Below are 24672 nucleotides of genomic sequence, written 5' to 3'. Positions count from 1 at the left end.
GCGATATTTGTGGATAATTGTGCAAAAAGGTATCTAAAGAAGCCACTGCAATACTGGACATTCACCTCTTAGACTATTTTATCTATGAACACATCCGAGGTGATAAAATCGAAAAATTACTTCATTACCGGCTACGGTGTTTTTTTTCCTTTTTTTTGTTCAAAATTCAGCGAAAACAAAGAAGCGAGGAAGTAATGTGGCCGCAATCCTGGCTAGACTCTAAATCATCGCAGAACGTTGAGATCGGAACGCTTTCGTAAGAAGAAGAAGGTCCACGTTTCCGCTTGGATTCATCCAGGCATTAGTCATCCACTTGGTTTGGAGGAGATTCTATCAGATTTTTCACATATTCCAATTTACTGTACACGGTAAAGCTTTATAAGATCATGCAATTCCCACAAAAAAGCGATTTACGTACATATAAACACATATAACAACGATGTCACACATAAAAGAAAAAAAAACATCAAATTCACAGAAGGCAGTCACCATAGAATTCTTTTCTAAGAACACTGGGTCATATTAAAACACATAACGCTGTACCGGTAACAATGGGAACCAGAAGAAAAAAAAAGAAGGAAAAAAATGAACAAAGCATATAATTTTTCATATTATGCACGATTATTTAGGAGACTGAGCGTAGAATGGGCCTAGAAAAAAAAGAAATAAAATATTGCTAGCGAGAAAAACAGCAAAACGATCAGCTACCGTACCTGAGCTTGTACAAGTTGTTGGAGGAGGAACAGCTGAAGATCGGATGATGGAAAAGGGAACGGTAACTTCATCGCTGCAGGATTCGCAAAACTGAAAAACGAGCAACAGCTTAAGTCTCCGTAGGAAGATTTTGGGAAAAAAAGCCCACGTATTTCTCCACGATAAATCAAGCGGACTGCTCGCTGCGTTGTGAGTTGAGTCCTCAGCTTTTCGCTTTCCGAGAACAGACAAGGACGACTCCGCCTGAAACATAAAAACTGAGGAAAGTAGTGAGAGAGAGAGAGAGTAACACTTCATGAGCACCTTGTCGGTCTCCTTGCCGTCGTTGTTTGAGGCTGAAGTGCTCTCCACTGCGGTTGCTGGAAGCTGTATTGGTGTAGGGAGGTTTACGGTCGACGAAGGTAGACAAGCGGTCTGGAAACAATGTGTATGGGAGTGCTCTCTCTAAGAACACAAAGAAATTTAATAGTTTTCTGAATGGACATGCTTTTGAGCCAGAAGACCACTATAAAAAGGTAAAAGGGAAGGTAAAGCTAAGGAGACAATATAAGACGATTCGATATCCAGCACAAACTGAAAGCCACACCTATACGCTACATTTCTCAACGATATAAACACCAAGAGATTCAGCGCTGGGCTTCTTTCCGTTCACTCGCCTTTACTGAGGACCCTTGTATTACTTTAAAGTATCACTAGTTCGCGACCGAGCATAATTTAGCCTTGGAGCAACGTATGTAGCACTTGGTTTTTGGAGAAATCGCCTAACGCATACATGTAAAGAGGCCCAAACGACATGAAACACAGTGTGCAGCTACAGTATGCGGCTGCGCTCTAAACGGTTAGAATCGAGCTGGAACCATCGGGAATTGCAGCGATGAGAAGTGGATGGAGCAGCATGGATCCGCGCCCGGTTCTAACCGCTACTCTCCAACGAACCGCCTCGAGCGCAGCCAACTACGTAACTGCACCGTGCTTCGTGTCGTTTTGACTCTACTATATGTACTTAAACACTACCGTACTGAAGGGAAATGCGGTTGGCAGCTCGCCTTTTTCACTAATTTCTGCTCTTGGAATGAAGGACTTTTTAGACCAAAATTGTTGGGCAAATGCTATTTTACTTGTTAAACTATTTTAGTACTACCTTGATACATTAGTTTGCGCCGAATAACATCACATGCACCATCACCATCACTATAGTTGGCGCCACATGTGCTTAGTCGAATGGGTGCGACAAGCGTTACGGCGAAACGCCCGTGTTTTCTCTGCTTGACACATACTCCTTGTTCTTTTCATTTTGTTTGAATCGAAGCTACACCGCGTTCACCCGCGAAGTCGAATTATGCGGTAACAACAGATACTTACAGCCCCACTGAGTAGTTGGGTTGTAAATAGTCGCGTCGTCAGGTGAATTGATCACAGCGCAGTACTTGGTCCAACTGCTTTGTAGATTCTTAGGAAGTGTTCTGTCATTGTGATATTTGTAAACTAGGTCACATTTTAAACTTTACTTCGCGCTCAAGAGAAAATAACATCGAAAATTGAATTTCTAAAGTTTATCGAGATCCTATAAGCTCATCAAAAGCAACTAACCGCAGCAGCCATCGTGAGAGCGGCGGCGTTGATGCCGACATGATCGCGAAATGTTTGCGCTGCCTCCGGCATATGTAACTTCGGATTGGTATTGGCTGAATGGCGATTCCTGAAGTGTGGGAATATCTCTCAGAGGTTTTCCCTCTACGACATGCATTCATACCTGCTCCTTCTACTGCTGAACTCCTTGCCACATCCAGGAATTGTACACATATGCATTTCTTTCAAATGAACTGCACTGGTATGGATTTTTAACGCTCCTTTGTCACAAAATGACTTATTGCAACGTTCGCAAAGCACCCGTTTTTTCAGCTTATTACTGCTTAGCGGTGACTGTAATACTGTATAGTTAGGAGCGATACTTCTTGTTTAGGCCGTAAACAACCGTAACCTCGCTGAGCACACTCGAATCTGCTGAGTCTGGCCTCGAGATTGGATCATTGTTTGCGATTCCTTGTGCTGGAGGAGTAGGTGAGGTCAATTCGACAGAGGAGTTCACTGCTTCCTCCGCAGCATCGGATTGAACGGAGATGTCCTCCTCGGCTCCAGTGGTTACCGATACCGAATCGGTTGAGGAGGGTTGAGGAGCAACGTTTGCTGAATTAAGAAAAAGTAGTATTAGAAAGTTTAGATTTAGAAAACATCTTTTTTTAGTATTTTATTTTTTTTTTGGAGTTTAGAAAATACATTTTCACATTAAGCATCAAGAGTAGATCATGAACCTGGAGCCGGGAGCATATGTTGAAGTGTAGGTGGCATAGGTGGGAACGGAAGCGGAAGCCATGGTGGTAGTGGTGGCCGAAGACCTTGTAGAAGTGGTACGCATAGGGGGAACTGTCCCAACCTCTCCATCGTCAAAAATTCGTCCGGTGTCGTCCACGACGTAATCAATGAGCCGTCACGGTTCTGAAAACGTTCGTGTACGGTGCTGATGATTTAGCGATACGATAATTCTATTCCATCAGATGCAGAAGGAAGAACTGAAGGATAATTCAATTCAACAAAGCAGCGTTATGGAATAAGGGAGGGGGCGGGAGGGGGGGAGGATACGATAGCTCGATTTTCTTCATTAGATGGATTCGTTAACAGTTATAAGCAGGATTCTTCACTTTCTGGAGCACGAGAACAACATGTTTAAGGAGTTACTCGCCACGAAAAGGACTGCGCTAGGTTCCACTGCCATTAAGTTGGTTGTCGATTTTTTTATTTTTCGAAATTTTCCGACTAGACAAATGTGATTTCTTTTCATTTTCTTCTTTGGTGAACCATTTGTGTATGTGAATAAATAAATGAATAAATAAATAAAATTTTCTATTTATTGAAGTTGTGAAGGATAGGAGACATTTTAATCTTGGACTTCGGGAAAAAATGGAAAAAAGGTAGGTTCGAGTATTTAAAAAAATAGCAAGTAAAAAATATTCTGATTCTATTGCATGAGCTAACGACATTACGCCTGGGAATAAGTGAAATGGATCCGGAAATTATTCTTTACTAGTGCTCAGATAGGATAGAAATTTAAATTTTAGTGGGAGAAAATGAGGCCAATAAGCAACTATCAAGTGAAAAATAAAATTTACACCTAGCACAAGTGGATCTACATAAATTACGTAGACTATGCCAGGAATACGTGTTAAGTGTTCTCGAAGCCGAGCATCTTCGACCATGTCTTCTTGGAGGGCGTTGAGATTTAAAGGGTCGCTCGATGAGTGATGGCCGCTTCGTCACCCTATATATTTCAGCGATGGCTGTCAATAGGCCACCCGTTCCGGAACGAAGAAGGCGACTGAACACTTCGGATGACTCCCCAAGGAGTCGCCTTCGGGGTTTCAACGCCAAGCTGTCAGCGCCAATTCCAAACTAACAGCAATGTCAACGAGCGTGTTTGGCAGAGAAAGAGCAGAAGAAAAAGTAGGGAAAGTTGGTGCAAAATCCCAATCATATTTCTGGAAAATTCAGGAGTAATTTTGTTACTGTTACTGTTTAAGATCCTCCAATTAGTTTAATAATATCCAATTCAGAAAAAAATCATCATCAGCGCATATCTACGGTATCTACTACATAGTAACTAACCTCTATAGATAGTATATTATACCACGAGAGCTCCCCTCACAAGGCTTTCCAGTTAATTTCTTCGAGGACATGTAGCTTTTTCTGGAATCTACGTGTCCTTAGAGAAGTTTTCCTTTCTTTTTTCCATTTTTTCTATGTGAAGTAAGAACTTCTGAGCGTTTTTTTCACTTTATTTTCTTTCGATCTTTTTTTTTCTCGAAATTAAGAAATTAAGAAATAAGATTAGGACTAATCGATTTAGATCAAAGATACGCCGTTCTTTCTGGATAACATTTGTCCATTTTGATGGAAATTTCATAATTCTGGAATAAAGGTTTGTCCCTCTTTTTTAGGTTGCAAATCGTGTTTGATCTCAGTTGCGAACGTTCTGAATGATCGGACATCATTCAGAAATTTCTTCAGCTTGAAAATTCGTTTCATTTAACATCCACCATCTAACCTCATACATTACAAATCCTGGAAATTTATCCAAAGTTGGGGTACCTTCTAGATTTCGGTTCTGATTCAATTAAAATAGGATTTTTGAGTTTCAAACGTGATCGAACAAAATCCAAATATAATTCAAAAGTGATCGAACTCTTTCAATGAGATTCAATGTATTTCTCAAATAAAAATAGAGTATCTGAAACTATAACTATGAAAATTAATTGAAACCCTGCTGAACTTGAATGGGTCCCATAAAGATTATCCTGCGAAGAGGAACCGAATTCCCCTCCACAGAAAACGTCTCCTCCTCATTCTCGCCACCTCGGCCTGCTGTGCTCAGCTGTCATGTCAAAGAGCAGTGGCTGATTTTCGTTACAGCATCCATGACATATAATTAGCTGAAGGGGTCCTGAATTTTCCTGAATTCTCCGGATGTTCGATGGTGTGAAATGAACTGCATGTAAGGTCTAGTCTGGTCTGGAAGTAACGGCGGTGTGCGGCGTGTGTGTGACAAAATAATAGGAGGGTCCCGAGGAGAGCACATGTCAACGAGAGTAACGAAAGTTCATTGGGTACTGTAACGAGTGAATGACAGGTCGTATCTGGAAGAGATGTTTGAAACTATTGAAGTCCTCAACAAAAAAAAAAGGACTGATGGTTTGAAAATCACCTATGGAATCGCACTGTGGCCAGGATTTTGTAGAAAAATGCTGAAAAAACATGGAGATAAAGGAAAAAATGAACCTGGATCAGCGCAGCGGGGGTGTAGACCGTACCGTAAACACCGCGAAGCACCGCTCTTCGGGAATGCGACCGTCAACAATGACCACCGGATCACAAGTTGACAAGTTAGCCGCCACGTCCTATCCAGAAGGATAACACAAATCCACGTGGACCTCCGTCGCCCATCCGCGTTGACGCAGCGCGACGCAGGGACGTTTTTTGACGTGTATTGTTATTATCATTATTATTATTATTATTATTATTATTATTGTTATTATTATTATTATTATTATTATTATTATTATTATTATCATTATTATTATTATTATTATTATTATTATTATTATTATTATTATTATTATTATAACCAGTGTATTGATTACTGGTACCAGTTTATCGATCCCGGAGGGATGAAAGGCTTGGCTTGCACTAGAGCGGATTCGAACCTCCGATTGATCGTGTAGGCACAGCGGAACCTCCTACCGATTGCGCCACACTCTCCATTACTATTATTGTAATTATTATCGTTATTATTACTATTAAGTGCTGTAAAGTACCTAGTTTTTCCCCTTTTTCTTTTTTTTGCCTAAACGCATAGGATCAAGTGGGTATTTATAGGATTTATTGAATTTAATGTCAAATTCAACTCAGCACTTCTCGAACCAAACAGAAGGCTAGGGTTTTTTGGGTTTCTTTTCTCTTTTCTTTCATTTTTTCATTCCTGACTTCGATTTTGATAGAAGGGTGCTTACTTGTTACATATACTGTTGATTATACCGGTTTTTAAGCGACGACATAATCAATTAGCTAATATTTTGGGACAAAGAAAGGAAATTTCATGGAATTAGTCCTATTCCTGGTGGTGCTGGACATATTTCAGCGTACATAAATAGAGGAAATGATTATAGCAGTAGAGTGATGAGAGTCTTAACTACGTAAATAAGGATAAATGAGTGACGTCAGTGCTTATTTTTTGAATCGATGGAGCGAAAATGACTAAAAAGGATCCAAATAAGCTGAACATGTACTTCCCAGTGATTCTTCGTACACCTAACCAGCCCAACAATTCCAGGGTCACTCTATAAATAAAGTGGTTTTTTCCAATTATGTATAAACTGCAGTTCTTCTGATCAAATTAAATTATGAATGATCAAATTCAAATTCGAGTCAATCGATTTAATGATCAAATCCATACGATCAAATTCTAAATTGGAAACATTGAAAATCTGCAAGAAATATGGAAGAAGAGTCTATTTTCAATTAAAGTTTCACTCATTTTGAGCAAGAAAATCTAAAAACAAAAAAAAAATACATAAATACATAAACAAATTTTCCAAAATTTCAAAGAAGTAAGCGAATTTTTGCTGGTTCGAAAATGGAGTACAGAAAAAGGGAAGGGAAGGAAAGAATGAAAAAAAGAAGAAGGATAAATAAACCAAACTTAAGAGCATAAAAGTATGTACAATTATAATTTATAACTTGGAATTTCGATCCTGAGAAAGTGTGCACAAAAATTAGAATTTTGCTGTTAACTGCCGTAGGGAAAAAGAGGAGTGTTGGTGATAATTAGTGAGTGATCAAGGTGAGGAATTTGTGGAAAATATGAGTTTCATGAGGTTAGTGCATGATGAGGTCTGATCTCTCAGATCCACGAAAAACTCTGTGACTATAAATGGAGTGGGTAAAACATCGAAAACAGAAAATCCCGCTGAATTACCTCCTCTGTAGGGGGTACTGTAGTCACTGAACTTGTGAAAAAGTCAAGTCCACGGACAGTCACTAACAGAACTTTACCCGTACGGTCAGTGACTAAGACCTAACGGGAACTCTGTGACTACCATAATCCCCGTAGTTCATTGAAAAACAACATCAGTATGGGTAAGCCGTTGTTTCTTGATCACAGATTTTTCTAAACAAGGGGCATACCAAGTGTTCCCGAGATTTTCAGGATGAGAAGGGTGCCGGACACGACGAAGAGCCTTAATGAAGTACAAGAGCTTGGAGTACCACTGTGATACGGTGTCAGGTTAATTTTTACTAAACCTGGATTCGCTGCTCAAAAGAGAATTTTATCTCGAACTTTCCAAAAAAAAAGAAATTGGTAATGGTATAGGGGTTCTCTCCTCTACAAAGTTACCGTAATACTGCAAATTCTGTCAGAACCTTTCGTATGGAACTTATGTTGGCCTGAAATCGCTAAGTATCCTTACCATGGCTATCCAGTACAATGCTGGAGAACTAAGGTTATTGAAAATATGCAGATAGTCACAACATTAAAATTTAACGAGTAAATATTTATGGGTTAGTTCGAAAAAACGTCCATGGTCCAAGGTTTTATTGCGAAGACATTGAAAAATGAGGTTTTTAGCTGGACATTTTCATCAAATGAGTTTTTGCTCGAATGTCTTCAGAACAATGACATTTAGTATAGCATAAATCAATGTGATTATTCATTAAAAAAGATTTTGATGAAGGGAAGTTCCTTGAACGGTGATAAAAATCACATTATCTGTACATTTTTGTCGAGGACAAATAAAAAGATATTCCGTAACCATGACGGAGGAGCAGAAAAAAGAAAACATGATTGTCCTCCAGAAAAAACTCCAGAAATGAACTGAAGAATGACGATGAAAAGTAGAGTTGTGGATTATTGTTTCAGGAAAAAAAAAATTATCTGGAGTCTGAGCTGTAAATTGTGGATGAAACGACCCCGATGGGGGATAGGGTAGGTAGGGTACGTACGGCATGAACGGGGATGTCGTGCGCTGACATTTTCAAAAGGGAAACTGACGCATAGAGAAAAGACGACGAGTGGGGGAAAAAACTGCGTAGAAGCCATGCGATTCCCCCGAAAAATACCGTAATCGCTTCGAATTGTTGTCAACAACGGTCGAGAATGTTGTTTGGAGGGTGTTTTCGAAATCGATACAGTTCAAACTAGGAGTAACTTTTGAATAAGGCTTGGGAACATAAGAAATTGCTTAGGATGAAACTATATTTATTGAAAATGTTGCATTTTTTGAGCAGTTTTTATTTTATTATGGCTAAGAATCAAAGAAACACTCTATAGAAATTATGATTGGCTAGTTTGAACATTATTTTCAAGAAGTATGAATTTAGCAAAATAAAAAATGCATTAGAGCAGCGCGAAGCTACCTAACCTATTCGAAAGTCGTAAAAAGAATGAAAAAGTTGCCGAGAAGTTCGAAAAAAACATGGTTACTCAGAATATGGGAGGTGCGTGTGTGAAAAATAGGACGAAATAATAGGATTTATTCAATTAAAGACAAAATGTTAATAGTTTAGGATTTTTCCAAAGTCCAGCAATTCTGTAGTTAGAAAAAAATTTATAGGCCAGGTAAATATTGTCACCAAATTTCTTAGCCTGTAAAAAAAAGATCACTTAGAAATTCCATTCAGGAAAATTTCTTAGAGACATAGAAAATTCTTTCTAAAAACAGCATTTAACAGCTAAAGTGCTTTGAACCTTTAGGTTATGAAAGTCAAATATAGAAAATTTAATAAATTTAATTAGTTTTTGATTGATCAATCCAGTTTACTTTTGGAAAATTGTAAAGTTGCTTTTTAAAGATTGTTATCTATGTTTATTTTGAAACCGCAGAAGAAAAATTTAGGAAAAAATTCTATTTATCCGCCTGATTGACTTTATACAATATTCCTATAGAAACCTACTGTAAAAATTCTTATGATCGTTGAAGTCGACTCTTAAAAAGCTTAAAACTTTTAGGAACGAAATTAGGATAGTATTAATCAAGGTAAATTAGCTTAAATTAAGGAAAAAGTAATTAACATAAATTAATATTACAGAATAACGACAGGTAATGATACTGAGTGTATTTTTGTTGGTCTTGCAGTGACAGTTCCTTATACATTCATGCAACAAATTCTTGTATGAAATATTATAAATAATATGTAATAATAATAATAATAATAATAATAATAATAATAATAATAATAATAATAATAATAATAATAATAATAATAATAATAATAATAACAGTAGTTTCCTATAGTTGATAAGAATAAGAATTTTGTATAACTATGTATATAAGTATATGTATATGTATATGTATTATGTATATAAGAAGTTTTGATCGTGGAAATTTTAGTAGAAAAGGAGGAAAATTCTCCAAATAGCTTTTTTTGAACAAGAAACATTTCGTCAAATGTGCCCAGAACCATCGAACAGCACCAATTTACCTTTATAGTAAAATCTTTATCTAAGATTCAGGGATGCTATACGAAAATTTTCGGTGCAGCCGTTCGAGAATGAAAAGCTGTACAAGATCGGCTAAAACAATTAAATGTATGTCCTACAATATGTTGTAGGATGTGGCGATGGCATTTTCGAACTGGAGATAATAGGGAAGACATGTGCATCTCATCAGCGACAAGACAACGAATTATGACACCTCCGAACGACAAAAACGGGACAAAATGGCCCGGACCCACTCGGAAGAGGAGTGTGTGTGTGACTTGAGCGACCACACAACCGCCCGACTCGTGTTAACGCAACGCTACGTGAAAAATACGTTGCGGGGAACTAGCGGGGACGATTCTGGAACAATCCAAGTATTTTTCGCTTTTAACCTCTTTCAGGGTTTCCATAACTGATTCCCACATGAAAAGAACCATTCGAGAGGTTTCTGGAAGCCTGACCAGCCACCAAGGAAGATGGCTGCTGCCCGTCTTCTGTCCTTATCCATTTGACGATGGAATTTCCACCACGGAACGGTGCAAGATGTCGCATTATTGCTGACATAATGATGAGTGTGAAGCAATGTGGAAAGCCGTTGAGAGCTCGGCGATGAGGATGGAAAGAAGTCAGATGCGCCGGATGAACCCGGATGAATTGAATATCGCGCTTTACTTGAATAAAACACTGTGATTTACTGACTAAATGAACACAACTGAGGAACTGAGAGAAGTACAGTCTCAGGATGTGAAATTGAAGGACAAAGGTACGACGGTGGCAGACAGACGGTAGTGGAACTCCACTCTGTGAATAGGGTTCAGCGTGGGAAACATGGCTCCGTTCTGTGTGTTTGTGTGCCTGTGTGTGGACGGACGTTGTTGTCACCTAACAAAAAAAAAATGGAGAGTCGCAGTAGTGGACTGTGGAGGAGCACGAGCTGGAAAATATGCTACTAAGTTTAATTTCTTCTTAATTTACATAAACAATATGTAAAATACTGATTTTTTTGTAATATTTCTCTTCGTTTGTAGTATTTTTTGTGTAATTAATCAAAACTTCTGTTTTTAATTTTTTTCTTCTTTTAATTTCTATCTCTAATGGAAATAAGTTTAATTTCTGCTAACTTAAATAAACAATATGTAAAATTCTGAAGTTTTTGTAATATTTCTCTTCGTTTGTGATATTTTTTTTCTGTAATTAATCAAAATTTCTGTTTTTAACTTCTCTTTTTTTTAATTTCTATCTCGAATAAAAATTTCTGACTTCTTTTTTCTTTCATTTCTATTTCTAATACAAAGCTGCTAGTTCTCGGATGATGGATTGAGTGACAAATCACAAGAATATTACACGATTACCTCCTTCCTGGACATTTTCATACAGTACCTTTAACATCCATCTCCTGTTCTTCCTTTGTTGTTGTTGTTGGCTTTTTAATCTTCATTTATCTTATTTTATCTTATTTTTATTTTTTATTTTCCAATTTTTTAGCTTCTTTTTTATCTTTATCCAAACTTTGGCTGTAACGTAGCCGCCGAATGAGCAAACTCGAGAATTACACTAGTGATGAAAATCTGTATCTGAATCATCTTACATCATGTATATCAGGGAATTAACTGAAAAATTCAGGATTAGATCGATCCCGATGGTTACGGACGAACTAATTCCACGAAAAAGTTGAGAAATCCGAAAAACCTGGTATAGATACGATACTCTCGCACACGATCTGTGCTGCTTCGGTGTCTGTCCCCAAGTCAGACTAAAAAAAAATTACTTCGCTAATTTTTTTGTGGTAATATTCTGAGAATGTGCAGTAGGAATATTCCCCTGAAAAAAGAAAAAAGAGAAAAGTACTCGATAATAGCGAAGTGGAAAAAATCCTAGAACTTTTGCTCGTTCCATGTCCTTAATTAAATCCAATTCAATTTTTAAGCCTATTTTTCTAAGGACGAGGAATTTCTTCCGGGGGAATTTCCGAGGTGCAGTTCTTCAGAGTGGTTTGTAGAGAAGGCAAACGTAGTGTTTTCTGCGGAAAACACAACGGAAACTGAAAAATTATTCCAGAAATTCCCCATATTCGACTTAACGCTGAATCTTGGCATGTTGAGTACGTAACTCTTTCTTAATAAATAAATAAATAAATACCCTAGAAAATCCTTAATTAGAATAGTCATAAGAACCAAGGCTTTATAACTACGTCAGTACAGTTACATCGGACAATTCATGGCTACAGATATGAACTCGTCCTATGACGTCACTAACATCGAAAAAAAAACGCTTTTCGCGGAGTCGTTAGCTTCCGCGAGAATTTCGGGATTATTCCCAAATTTTACCATTTTCACAAATTTCACCAAGTATTTCTAGCTCTATAAAGACGAACATCACGTCCAAAAAATCCTAGTAGAAAATAAAACTGTGTCCATGTCTGCTCTATCAAATGCTGATGACGTCATTGGACGAGTTATTCCATGCGCGCGCAGAGTCCTTTAATTAATTCTTCTGAATCCTAGTTTTTTTTTTTTTTTTTGATGCAGCGCTTATTCTCATTTTAGTCAATACTTGTGTAGATCTGGCTACACTAACAGGTACTAGGGGAAGCCGAAGGTTCGAGAATTTTCCGTGAACGCCTGGATTTAGGGTCCGCGCCATTAACTACGTTGAAACAAATAATTACAACGTTGAAGTAACGCGGTGAACGGCTTTCATTTAGAAGACGGTGAAAATGTCCACGATTTCCCAACGAGGAGGAGGAATTTTCCCGGAAAAAAGAATTTATTATTCGAAGAAGAAAGAAGAACACTGTGTTAGATTACTAATAATATCTAGTAGTAATTCTAGAAATACTAATAAGATAGATATTATAGAATCTAATTCTAAAAATTCTAAAAATACTAGTAAGATAATAGATATTATAGATTTTTAAATATGACTATAAAAGAACTTCTTTCTCCTTATATTAGTGGAATGTTCATCTCGAAAAGAAATCTGAAAAGAGGAGAGGAGGAAAATGAGAAAATAGGAAAATACTCTCGAATAAGATTTTAATGAGGAGTTTGATGATATTTGTGAAGATATTCGAAATGAACAACAATTATGGAACTCGGTAAACTTTAACGACAAAATGACAATATTTTCATCATAGTAATGTACTTATAGAGAAAATATGAATGAAACAACTACAATAATTTTCATATATGGTAACATTTGGACGAAAAAAAGCGGAGAATCAGTGAGAAAAAACCGAAGGAACGAAATACGGCACATATTTTGATAGCTTAGATGTCAACTATGGACAATTCCCACCTCCAGACGACAAGAGAAGAATTTTATTTTATTTGATTTTCACGACTTTCAATTTCTTGAATAAGTAGATCTTAACTACAAAAATTTTGTGTCGTTTCCTTTTCTTTTTTATTTCATGAAAATGACGTGAAAATTCGATGTTCGTGAGGAGAATTGAAAGAATAATGGCGACAATTCTCTTTATTTGAAGTTAGCACTTGTTGTTGTTTTTTTTTCGATGAAGATAAGACGGATGTAGATTTAGATGATTTTTTTGTCGAATTTTGGGTAATATATTGATGAGAAATAGGGATTTTTTCTGGAAAAAACCAACTATGTCCTTTAAAAGCCCGAAATGCGAAAAATTTTAAGAATTCTAATTTATTAGCCTCGAGGAGAATGGACATAGATAATATATTAAAAATAAAATTTTCAAATTTTCCAATTTTTCTGGAAGTAAACCAATTTAATCAATTAAGAAACTAATGGAATTAGTTCAGTATTCTATATTTAGCTTTTGTAGGCAAAGAAAAAAACTTGAAGAAGGGAAAAAATTATTTCTCAACTGGAAAAAACAATGATAAATTCGGTTTTAGGCTTTTTCCCTCACCGGCGAGTTGCTTGAGTCACGAGACAAAAGGTACGGAAACCTTTACCCCCATGTCTTGTTAGATTAGTGAAGCTAATGAGAGAAAAAAATAGAGATTTTCCTCTTATGACGTCAAAAAAGGTAAGAATTTTCCCCTGTTGAGGTAAAAAGAAGCGTACATGAAATGTAAGAAGAATTATTATTCTGAAATGAGGAATGAATAGAATTTTTTCAGGTGTTTAAGGTGAAAATTTCCCCCTGCCCCCTGAGGTCAAAAACGTTAAAGTTTTCCCTTGTTGAGGTGAAAAAAACCATATATCAAATCTAAGAAGAGATACTATTCTGAAATGAGGAATGACTTGAATTTTTCAGGTGTTTAAGGTGGAAATTCCCCCCCCCCCCCCTTACTCCTGAGGTCAAAAAACTTGAAGTTTTTTTCATTGGTGATGTAAAAAAGCTATACTTCAAATTTAATAGCAAATATTATTCTGAAATGAGGAATGAATTAGTTTTTTGGTTATTTAAAGAGGATTTGAGCGCCGGTACACCCGCAGCAGGAGTAGATTGAAACAGAAATAGGCGTCAACAACGATAGAGCGACGACATTGTATAGGGACGAAGACGGGCTGCTGGTGACATGGCGAATTCTACCCGGGCTGAGACAATAGCGGGAAGAGAATGACTGTCTGTTGGCTGTTCCGTGAGTGATGGCGGACACAAATTGGAGGAGCCACACGAGCACAAAACGACGCTGCATGGCTGACTGACACAATCGCAAGTTATAGCGGAAAGCGTTCGTCGCCTACCGCCAACGCCAACGATGAAACGTAGCGTAACGTCAGACGACACTGCTCATCGCCTCCGCTACCGCAATCGCCTCATACCTCACTCATGGCTACCGTAGTAGCATCGGATTAAGTGACACACACACACATACATACACGCGCATATATACACATACCAACGTCCTTCAGATACGTAGATGTCGTATCCAGGAATGCAGGTCGACACTCTGACAGACAGACAGACAGACAGACAGCACGAACCAGCGGCAGCAATCTACCCCCCGCCCACCCAGCTACACGACGATAAATCGTGTCAATTTCCGCTCTTTGAGCTTATGCAAATTGTCAGAAGATGGCACCGGATAGCGAGCGGTTACTGGATGGCAAGTGGCTGTCGATCCGACTGATTTGTTAGCTGACTGCATAGCTGAACGTTGAATTAACGTCGGTAAAGCACTCTTGTATTACAAGGATAAAAAAAATTAATTCTTAGTCGCCCTACACTATTTTTGAAGGAGATTTTCTGCTTTGTTGTCAGTAAACAAAATCACTAGCGCTACAGTTAGGGAGGGGGCTTCTGGATTGAATCATATTTGATTTCTGGCTCTTTTTCAATTTAAATTCAAGATTTTTGGATCTATCCGACTGTTGAAACTTCATATTGGAGGGCACTGATTTTGAGAGCTATGACATGGTCACAAATCTTTGAAAAATTACCGAGAATTTCAAATTTCTTCCTGATATTCTCTAAATCTCGTTATTATCGCTATTAATGATGCAAATTACACTAAAATCACAAATGGATTGCAGCCATTCACTTTATTTTTTGTTTTTTTTTTAATTGCTAGTACATTTCTGAATTTGTTCAGGATTGAAAGTGGGGGAACAACTGCATATGAGTTGACCAGGCGGGAAAAGTTACGTTTTTTTCCCCCGAAATTCCGATCATGGACTTTCCTGATTATTCTAGACATAATCTGGTTGCAATTTTTTTTCCTAAATAAACAACACAATTAATTTGCTGCAGAGATTTTTGAAGGAGATTTTCTGCTTTGCTATCAGTGAACAAAATTATTTGTTTGAAAATATTCGTCGGTCAAAAAACAAGAAAAGCTCATCTTCACGTTTGGACAACGAAGCGACGAAAACTCTGGAAGAAGAATTCGGAAAAATTCGCCTTAACGCATTCTACTTTTTCTTACACTTCGCCTTATTTATTGAGAAAACGGAAATTTTGTTTTTCTCTTTTTGTCAACGTTAAGAGAATGCGAACATAGCCCTCAAGATACAGTTTCTCAAATATTTATACTACGATAATACTATTTACTACTACTATAGAACTATTTAATACTATTTAATATTTTCTCACCATAGAACGGGAAATTTTCTAAAAATCTTGGAAAATCTTAGGATTATATTACGATAATATTATTTACTACTACTATAATACTATTTAATGCTATTTTTTCACCTTTGAAGGAGAATTTTTCGAAAATCTTAGAAAGTCTTAAGATTTTTCTCGAAAAAGTAAAAAAAAAAATCTTGGGAATCTTGTATCCATCCTAATTTTGAAATGAGTAACAGGGAAATTTCCGAATGACGAACTCTTGTACTATAGTAAATCAAAGGAAAAAAGCGATTCGCTCTGGATTTTTCTCGAAACGCATAGAGAAGGATAGGATTCGCACTTAACGAGAACTAACGAACAATGTATGGATGAACATCGGCGTTATCGGGATACTGTAGTTTCTTTGTGCCTTCGGGGACTCTTGCTATCATCAGTCAAATGCGCATTATTCGTGTCGCGTCGGGCTGTCGCCACCCGTAATCCCCGGGGGAGGTGTTGGTCGAGGACTCTTTTCCCCCTCCCATCGCCGATGGCGATGGCTGCACGAGCAGCATCCACCGCAACGATAAATGGAAGAGAAGTAAATTCTCCTCAGGATAGGAAAATTCTCACGAATTCCTTCTTAAGAGTGTGATTGAATAAAAGCTCAGATGTCACATAATACTTTATATTTGTTTATATTTTAGCTTGTTGTTTATCAGCTCAAGTTAGGTGCAATTACCGTAACACATACACTCAGAAAATAAATCGCATAAGGACCAACATTAGAGTGATTCTATATATGAAGCAAGATCAGCATTAGAAATGTGAAAAAAAGAAAAAAATTAAAAATGTAGGAAGTTGTTGTCTTTTTTTTAGAAGTTTCTGACCATAGACTTCGGGAAGAAATATAAAAATTTAATTCTATTGTGTGAGTTTATCGTTCTCTAGAGAATAGATTGTCCAGAAAAAACAAAACCTACAGTTATCCATCTATAGCACAAATTATCTGTACAGGATTCTTTTGTTACGGGCGTTTTCCTAAGACAAACAATCCTTTATTGTAGTTCGTTTTGATCTAAGTTACCTACTGTTTTAAACGCTTTGGAACAATTTTTATCGTTCTTTTTATTATTTCTGGTTCGTTCCGTGCAGTTTTTCCAGGATACCGCTGAAGATGTTTTGTATTTAGATCAGAAAAGTCCTGGACAACAGGATTCGCCACGCTTTGGTTCTTCCAGTGGAATGGTAACATTACAAATGTCAAAGTTTACTCAAAAACGTGGATATTCAACGAACAGAAGGATAACGATTATTGTTTTCAGTATTTATTGTTTATTCTTCAGTATTTTTATTTATTTTTTGTTGATTATTGTTTATTGCAAACTATCAAAAGAATTCCTTTGTCGCTTTATTTCATTTCAAAACATTTAGAAACTTCAGAAAACCATGCCGATGTCTCATGAGAAATTTTATGTCGTTGAGCACATTAAGTAATGAGAGAATAAATTTATATAGAATTTATATAGATTTATATAGAATTTTTTTTTAAAAATTGCTTCGACATTTCCCTCATATTTTTTCAAATCTAAGAATTTAAAAAGCTGCTCCTTGAGCAGATTAGAATATAAAATTATGTGTTTTATAGTAACTGTAGTGGGGATTGAGAAAATTTCGCTCAGACTAAGTTTATTTTCATTTTATTCCCAGTTTATTTTCCATTAATTTTCATTTTTTATCTTTTGAAGTTCATTTTTCTTCAATATCATCTTAGAAAAGTTGGGAATTTTTAAATAATTTATTAAATAATGAATAAATAAAAATAAATAATAATACATTTTTTAAAAAAAACTTAAGCAAAAATTTGAGGAATTTGTTTTTTGTGGAAGAATTTTTTGGAGAGAATTTTGATAAACCTCAGCTACCAAATGAGACCTCTAGTAATTAATTGTCTACTTAGTTTAAAATTTGGCAGGAATGTAAATATTTGCGCTTGTAATTGGGGTATTTTTGCTCTACCTCAAAATGAGTGAGGTAATGTAACTGCTGCAACCTCTCTTACACTAAAAACTGGTCAGAATTGTTGATATATTCGAATATTTTTGACAAAAATGTCCGGAATCGATGATTTTTATCCGAACATTGGTTTAGGAGATTCTCCCATGGGGGTGTTCGGCAATGAACGAGAGGCTTGTCATCTATCTCGGTGCAACGCGGAGTCGATGACAACGTCGATGGGGTCCCGTACATACATTACAGCTACAACGCTGGATTTCTGGATTTCAACACCAGGATACTGGTGTAGTACTGCGAAAAATCCATAGAATACAGAAAAAATTTACCAGTGAAACGGTTCCTTCATTTCTCGAAAAAGTTTCGCCTGAAAAAAAGAAACACCTACCATAGTTCTATAACTTCGTAAATAATCGTTTCGAGACCATCCAGCACTTTCCAACAAATTTGTCACTTCACTCTCGTTAAGTGTCGACAGTATACAATCGGCCAGGATCTTGGCTCGTACAGGAATAGCCTGAAAAAATAATTTATTTTCTTTTTATTATTTTTTATCAACTATATTGTTATGTTTATTAATATTTTATTTTATTATTATTTTATATTATATTTTTTATTATTGTTATAATTATTATTTTTACTAACTATTTATTTTTTATTAATCTATTGTTTTAAATAACTTTAGTAATTTGTGAAGTCATATGTTGTTTGTTGACGTTTTGCTTAGGTTCGAAAACATTTGTGGGACTAATGCAATTTATTTCAGGTCCTGAAACGATCTGATCATACTTAGAATGCGGATTTCATGGATTAGAAAAGAATTGAATTGCTCAAAATAGTTGTTTATGTATGGATTTTCATTCTTAGAACAAATATTTACTAAAGACCTTAAATAAATAGGAGAAAAAGAAAATAAAAACCTTAAATAAATAAGAAACCTTAGAAATTATGTTCTCTTGTTCATTCTACATAAATCTGAACATTTTTGCACCGCTGCCAATATCAAGGACAGCCCGGAACGGAATTGGTGACGTTAGGATCCGTCATCCTCGAAAAAATAAGGCTAGGGAGGTACGATTCACACTCAGCTCCCCTTCTTGAACTTCTCCTGGGACATGGATGAATCCTAACCCCCCCAAATTTGATCTACTCGTTGAGAAAATGTCCCAAAGCTCCGGTACTGCTTTCTTTACCAGTGAATTCTGCGACATGAAAGTGTAACATTTTCTGGATGACAGGGAATAGCAGAAGATCCACAGACACTAATTGACTCTAATAACTCTACTCTTTGGATAATGATTTAGCGCTGTGCAAGAAATCGAAAGAACTGGAAAAAGCGACGGAAAATAAAGGGATAGAACAGGACAAGATCGGAACAATATTTTAAAATGTGCTACAATGCTTCTTTTTTTGGAAATGGAGAAAACCAAAAAAATCCGGTGTTCTTTTAGTTTTCTTCCTGAATTAAGACGAAAAATGTGTATCGTGCAGTGAGCTGTGGATTTTCCTTGTAAATCTTCCTTTTCCGGGGTTATGTGGTTGTCCTGGTTGGAAAAAAGTACAGTGCTTATAAGAAGCTGATCATGAATTACTACGAGTACCGAAGCTATACACCATTTTTAATTTTTTTCTTCAGTAATTTATTGATTTTTTATTTAATATTAATTTTTCTTAGTAAGTTCTTAATAACTTGCTTTTTTCGAGCAATAATTTTCAATTTCTAATAAGTAATTCTTTAATTCCAGTAATTTTTTCACTACTTTTTAAAATTTTCGGCGTATTTTCCGCTGCCTGGTGAAAAAGCTATCAACTTTGGATCGATGTTCGGAACAAGGATAGTTTTAAATCCGAAAAACTCTGATGTTTTGCGTTTCTGGTGTATTATTATATATTATATTGTATATTATTTCATTGTTTCTGACGTTTTGAATTTTCCCATCGGGGAAATGTTGCACACCTAAGGAAATAGTCGTTAGAGGTTGTAGTGCAGAGGTAACACCTCCCAATTCCATCATTTTAACTTAAACTAAAATTTTTCAGGATTTTTTCCTTACTTGATACTGATAAAGCATGTTGAAGACAGCTTTTTTCGCCGCCTGGGTCGGGCTGTATTCTTGTGGAGTGCTTTCTCGACTTCGATCACTGTATGAGGAACGAATTGAGGAGCTACGACTTCTCATCGTCGTCGTCTCGTTGGTTTTTTCTGCGTTGTGAGCAGCCTGGAATATAGATAAGCAGGTAAGTTTTTTTTAAAAATCGCGGAAAAAACAAATATTTTTTCTTTTTTCTTTTTTTCTTGACTTTTTCTATTTTTTGTTTTTCTTGACTTTCTCACCTTCGAGCACGGCTCAAAAATTCTTTTTAAAAACCGCCCGGAAAATTTTCACCTATTTCCAGGGAAGAAAAAAATCTTACACATAATTATGGGAACAAACCTCACTAGTGGATGCGATTCCTGCCATTTTGTTCAGTAAAATCACTGAGTTCAAAGCGATGTTCTGAAAAGGAAAGAATAAATAATTTCTGGAAAAATAGCCATAAATGCCACTTTATGGATTATTTTCATTCTTTCTTTATTCTTCTTCTTCTTCACTTCGATACACCTTTCAGGATTTTTTTTTCAGAAAATAAAATTGCTGCTCACCTAACTGACATAGGAATTAGTGAGTGACAAACATTTTACTGGAGGTCTACCTCAAAAAAAGCAAAATAACTCGTATTTTTCTCAAAAATTAGAAATTAAAGCAGCTAATGCTGAGATTGTGGATTTGAATTATCCATCCATCATTTCTGGAGATTTTAGTTCTTATCGTGCTGGGATACTGTATAGACAGATGCAACGATAACCGAAGTGTACACATAGATGTGCTCTACGATATTGAAAATTGCAATTTTATTTGTATATTTATATTTCATTTATGTATTTTATTTTATTTTATAGTTTTACTTTTATTAAATATATTTTATTTTATTTTTAGTTATATATTTTTTATCATTCAAAATTGCTCAACATAAAGAATAAGTATGTGCGGACTGTTACTAAGAGTAGCAATACATTTCTTCTATCCAGAGGAAAAACTTTTTTTTTGAATAAATTTTTTTCTAAACTCTTTGTCAAGGATGTAAGCTTTCTCATTATCAACGAGTTTTTAATCCATTAAACAAATGTTTATTTCTGGATCCATACATTGATCATGGGATTTGGCTCAAAATTTTCAAGATTTCATGAAAAATTGGATCTAAAAACGATTCCACGGCTTCCAGTGCCGTTTACAAAGTTAATAATTGGTAATTATTATTGTTATTGTTGTTATTGTTAATTTTAAGGTTAATAATTGTCTGGATCCTTAATTACGCACCTTGAAGTGGTTCTTTGTACTTTTTCTACGGATAGATTTTGTATTGTATATTATTTATTTGTTTATTATTATATTTTATCGTTTCACCGATCGACGACCGAGAGATCTCAACAATGCTGATCAATCAGTGCATCTTCTTGGCGCGGACGGAACGCGCTAGGAAGGGGAATAAAGAGAAATTTTTGAAATTTTTGCACTTGCACTTTTCAGTGCATCAGTCTGGTATCGACGTGCTTAGTGAACGTTCACGGAAGAAAATCCATCCGTGAGCACGTTAATGAAATGATTAGTAGTATACATTGAAATAAGCAAGTACCTCAGAAAACTCGCCATTTCGGCGTTGTGATTGTGAAGGCGGGTACGGTCCTGGATCGGACATTCCTTGCAGATCTTATTTAATGGATATCACCTAAAAATATTTCTCTTTTTTTTTTTCTTCCTGAAAAAAAAACATTTTCGTCGACTATTTATGTGATTTCGATACGGATCAGGCGGTGGGCCGCTGTGTCAAACGGGCTATGCATCGGCCAACATCTGCCCCCGGGTGGCGGGGGGGGACGTGTTGATTTGCAGTTGTTGGCGGCGATCGGCGGACGATGTGACCAGGGAGTTTCGGAAGGGTCGCCCCATTCGTCAACCGACGGAGACAGTTGCTGTCCACACACAGATACCCACCACACATACACCACACACACACTCACATACTGCCTCATCCACCAACTAACCCCTCCTCGAACATATCCTCCTCTATCACCAACCACCGAGGCGCATAGGAGGACCAAAGGACAGCTCCTCGACAGACTCAAAAAGACACACACACACACGCGGACACGGACACGCCTTGCCGCAGTCCAGTCGATTTACACCAAACCCCACAACGATACGATTCCTGGATTTTCGAACGTTGAGCTTCATAGGATCAGTCCGCCTCAGTCAGTCAGTCAGTCAGGCAGGCAACCGAACAGTGGAGGAAGGTGTGTGTGAGCGGGATAAAGGACAAACACGCGCCTCTTTAGCCTCCTGGAATCTGTCAAGTTTTTGCGGTCAACTGATGGAATATTTTGACTGTTCGAGAGCTGAAACAGCGCCCGGAACGTTCAAGGTTTCCCCGGGGAAAAAGTAGTGATTTTTTTTCGGTAATTACTCGAAATTTTCACGCTTTGTACAGTTTTTTTTTGCAATAAATGTCCGAGAAAAGTGAGGAAAGAAAGCAGCTCAGCAGAATAAATGTCTGAGGAAAGTGAGGAAAGAAAAGACGACTCTTTGCTTTTTCGAATGTTGGTGCAAATAACGCTAGAATTATAGATTTCTTTTCTTTTTTCTTTTTTTTTGACACTACTTAGAACTTAGCAAACAGAAATGGTCCCCTATTAAAATCCGTAATAATTCCTTAAATTTCTTGATGATACATGAAACAATAGGTGATGTTTAAAGACTAATATTTAGCTTTTTTCGGCTTCTATCAGATTTCCAATCATTTATTACCGTGTCTGCACTCTCCGCTCTCGCTATCATATGCTTCGTAACAAACCTTAAATCACGAAACATATGTGATAAATGTGTTTAGCTGGAAATTTCTAGTGTTTTGATGATAAAAATCATCTTTTCGTATGTTCATGTATTGAATAAAAATAAATACAGCTTAGGGGAAAAAATGGAGGATTTCTCAGAACATCCGTTGTTCATAACAATGCAGAAAGAAACGTTATCAGCGAATTTTTCATGCGTTATTTATGGATTTTCTCAACGTTAAAGGATTTCTCAAGGTGAAAGAATTTGCTTCATTAACTCCACGCTAAATTTCCTTCCTATTTTTTCCAGAAAAAAAATTCCCATTCCCATCAGACGATTTAGAATCAAAATATGGGTGACAAAAAATGCTAGAGGAAAAATTTCTTCTTGAGAAACGGTAGTGGGTTCTTTTAGAGAAGAAAATTACTAGTAAGTCATATGTACTACTGTATTTACTATCGACGCTAAAGCTAATGAAAGCTAATGATGACTAATGAAAGGAGGTGAACCTTGAACCTTAACTGAAAAATATCCTTTTCAAAGTAAAAATCCAAAGAAATAGAAAGTGCTGTGAGAAAAAACTGCGGTTGTACTTTTTGGAACAAAAATTTTTTTAACAAGCCCTTAGGCGAAAAAAGAATTATTAAATAAATTAATTATCGTTTACAGAACAAAAATAACGTAGATATGGAGACGAAGAGGTCACGAGAACCGCGATGAAAGCTGGAATCGGTTTAACTAAGGATTAGATCCAGAAGAATAGGGGATTAAAAGGTTAGGAGAAAGTTCGGAGAGTGAAATTCTGGTGATAATTGTGGAATTCATTGTGTCCATGAAACTCCTAAGAGTATTCGGTCAACATCTCCAGAAAAAAGGAGAGAGAGGAAGGGAAGAAAGAGTTCTTCTGTGTTGAACATATCCCTTATCTCTCATGAGTCCCTTATGAAGAAAAGTACTCCTCTACCGGTGAGGAAGTGAGTTAAAAAGAGCCGAGTAGAGTTGATGAGCCCCCAGGTATGTTCTCAAATAGAGACTACAGATGTGACACACACATACACGCACACGCTCACACACAAGCAACAACGTCCAGGGCAGAAGAGCAGAGCCGAGTTTAATCCTGATTGAGGTCCTCAGGCGCGGTGATAAAGAGGTCTAACCGCCTCGTGGGGGCAACTGTCTGTTGGGGCAGGAAGAAGAAGAAGAAGAGCCATGCGACACACATTGAAACGAGCGCCAAATCACCGGGAGTACTTTACAAAAACATGTTGCATTCCCGGGTAAATCGCGCGTACTTTTATTATTATAATTATTTTTTCCTCTCTCTCTCTTTCTCTCTCTCTCTTAGCATATAACCATCATTGGATCAACATCTACCGTTTCAATGCTCCTTTGTAACCTTTTATGGGACCCTAACCTTCGATGATATCATCGATTTCTTTTCGCCTAAACTGGATCCGTTTTACTCAGTCTGTGGACCGCTTTTTAAAGCCACATATTCCAGATCCGTAACTCTTCCAGCAAATCGCTGACGCATGAAAATGCGGCTACTTTTGCATTGTCAATGCTGTAAATAATGTTGTGACAAGTGTGCCCTATGGTGAGATATTGACAATGTGGATAAAAGCTCAGTTGTTGAGGAAAATTCCGGCAAGATTACGATTTTACAAGGATAGAATATCCTTTAATCGTTCCGATATTCGTTATGAGAAAGAGGATCAGTGGATTTCTCTGAGTTAAGAGCCTTGAATGGAAGAAATTCAGTGGCTAAGCGAATCATTATCATTTTTTTTTTCGTTTTTTCTGCTCCTTTACTCTGTTTTCCTTTTTTGGATTTGGAGCAATAAATATATATATATATATATATATAAGTATAAATGTATATAAAATATTGTATATAAAAATGTACATATAAATATAAAGTATAAATAGCAGTGTAAATAAGAGTATAAGTATAAATATTAATCCTGAAGACATTTACATTGAATTTAATAGTTTTGAATTTAGATAATTTCAAATTTAATCGAAGAATTATATTTACATTTGAAGAAAAAATTATACTTGGGAAAAAT

The 24672-nt window shown here is 36.5% G+C and overlaps 1 protein-coding gene across 2 annotated transcripts; it reads right to left on the bottom strand.

Moving 5' to 3' along the window:
- Positions 1–611: 611 nt before the first annotated feature.
- On the bottom strand, positions 612–21470 carry RB195_012667 (uncharacterized protein; the record flags this gene model as incomplete). Of its 2 annotated transcripts, XM_064202152.1 has the most annotated exons (14): positions 612–650; positions 714–804; positions 863–957; positions 1018–1128; positions 2305–2413; positions 2468–2637; positions 2696–2901; positions 3027–3210; positions 5545–5597; positions 9415–9551; positions 18158–18249; positions 19787–19951; positions 20168–20230; positions 21422–21424. In XM_064202152.1, the coding sequence occupies 14 exons, from the start codon at positions 21422–21424 to the stop codon at positions 612–614; spliced, it is 1518 nt and encodes a 505-aa protein (XP_064058033.1). The 2 variants fall into 2 exon arrangements, with proteins under 2 accessions (XP_064058033.1, XP_064058032.1); XM_064202151.1 differs by lacking the exons at positions 5545–5597; positions 9415–9551 and having other exon boundaries at positions 18121–18249; positions 21408–21470.
- Between the last annotated feature and the right edge of the window lie 3202 nt (positions 21471–24672).

The sequence above is a fragment of the Necator americanus genome, chromosome V, assembly GCF_031761385.1.
Source record: "Necator americanus strain Aroian chromosome V, whole genome shotgun sequence".
Classification (NCBI taxonomy): Eukaryota; Metazoa; Nematoda; class Chromadorea; order Rhabditida; family Ancylostomatidae; genus Necator; species Necator americanus.
The sequence above is the reverse complement of the archived record's forward strand: the minus strand, read 5'-3'. Positions and strand labels throughout refer to the sequence as shown.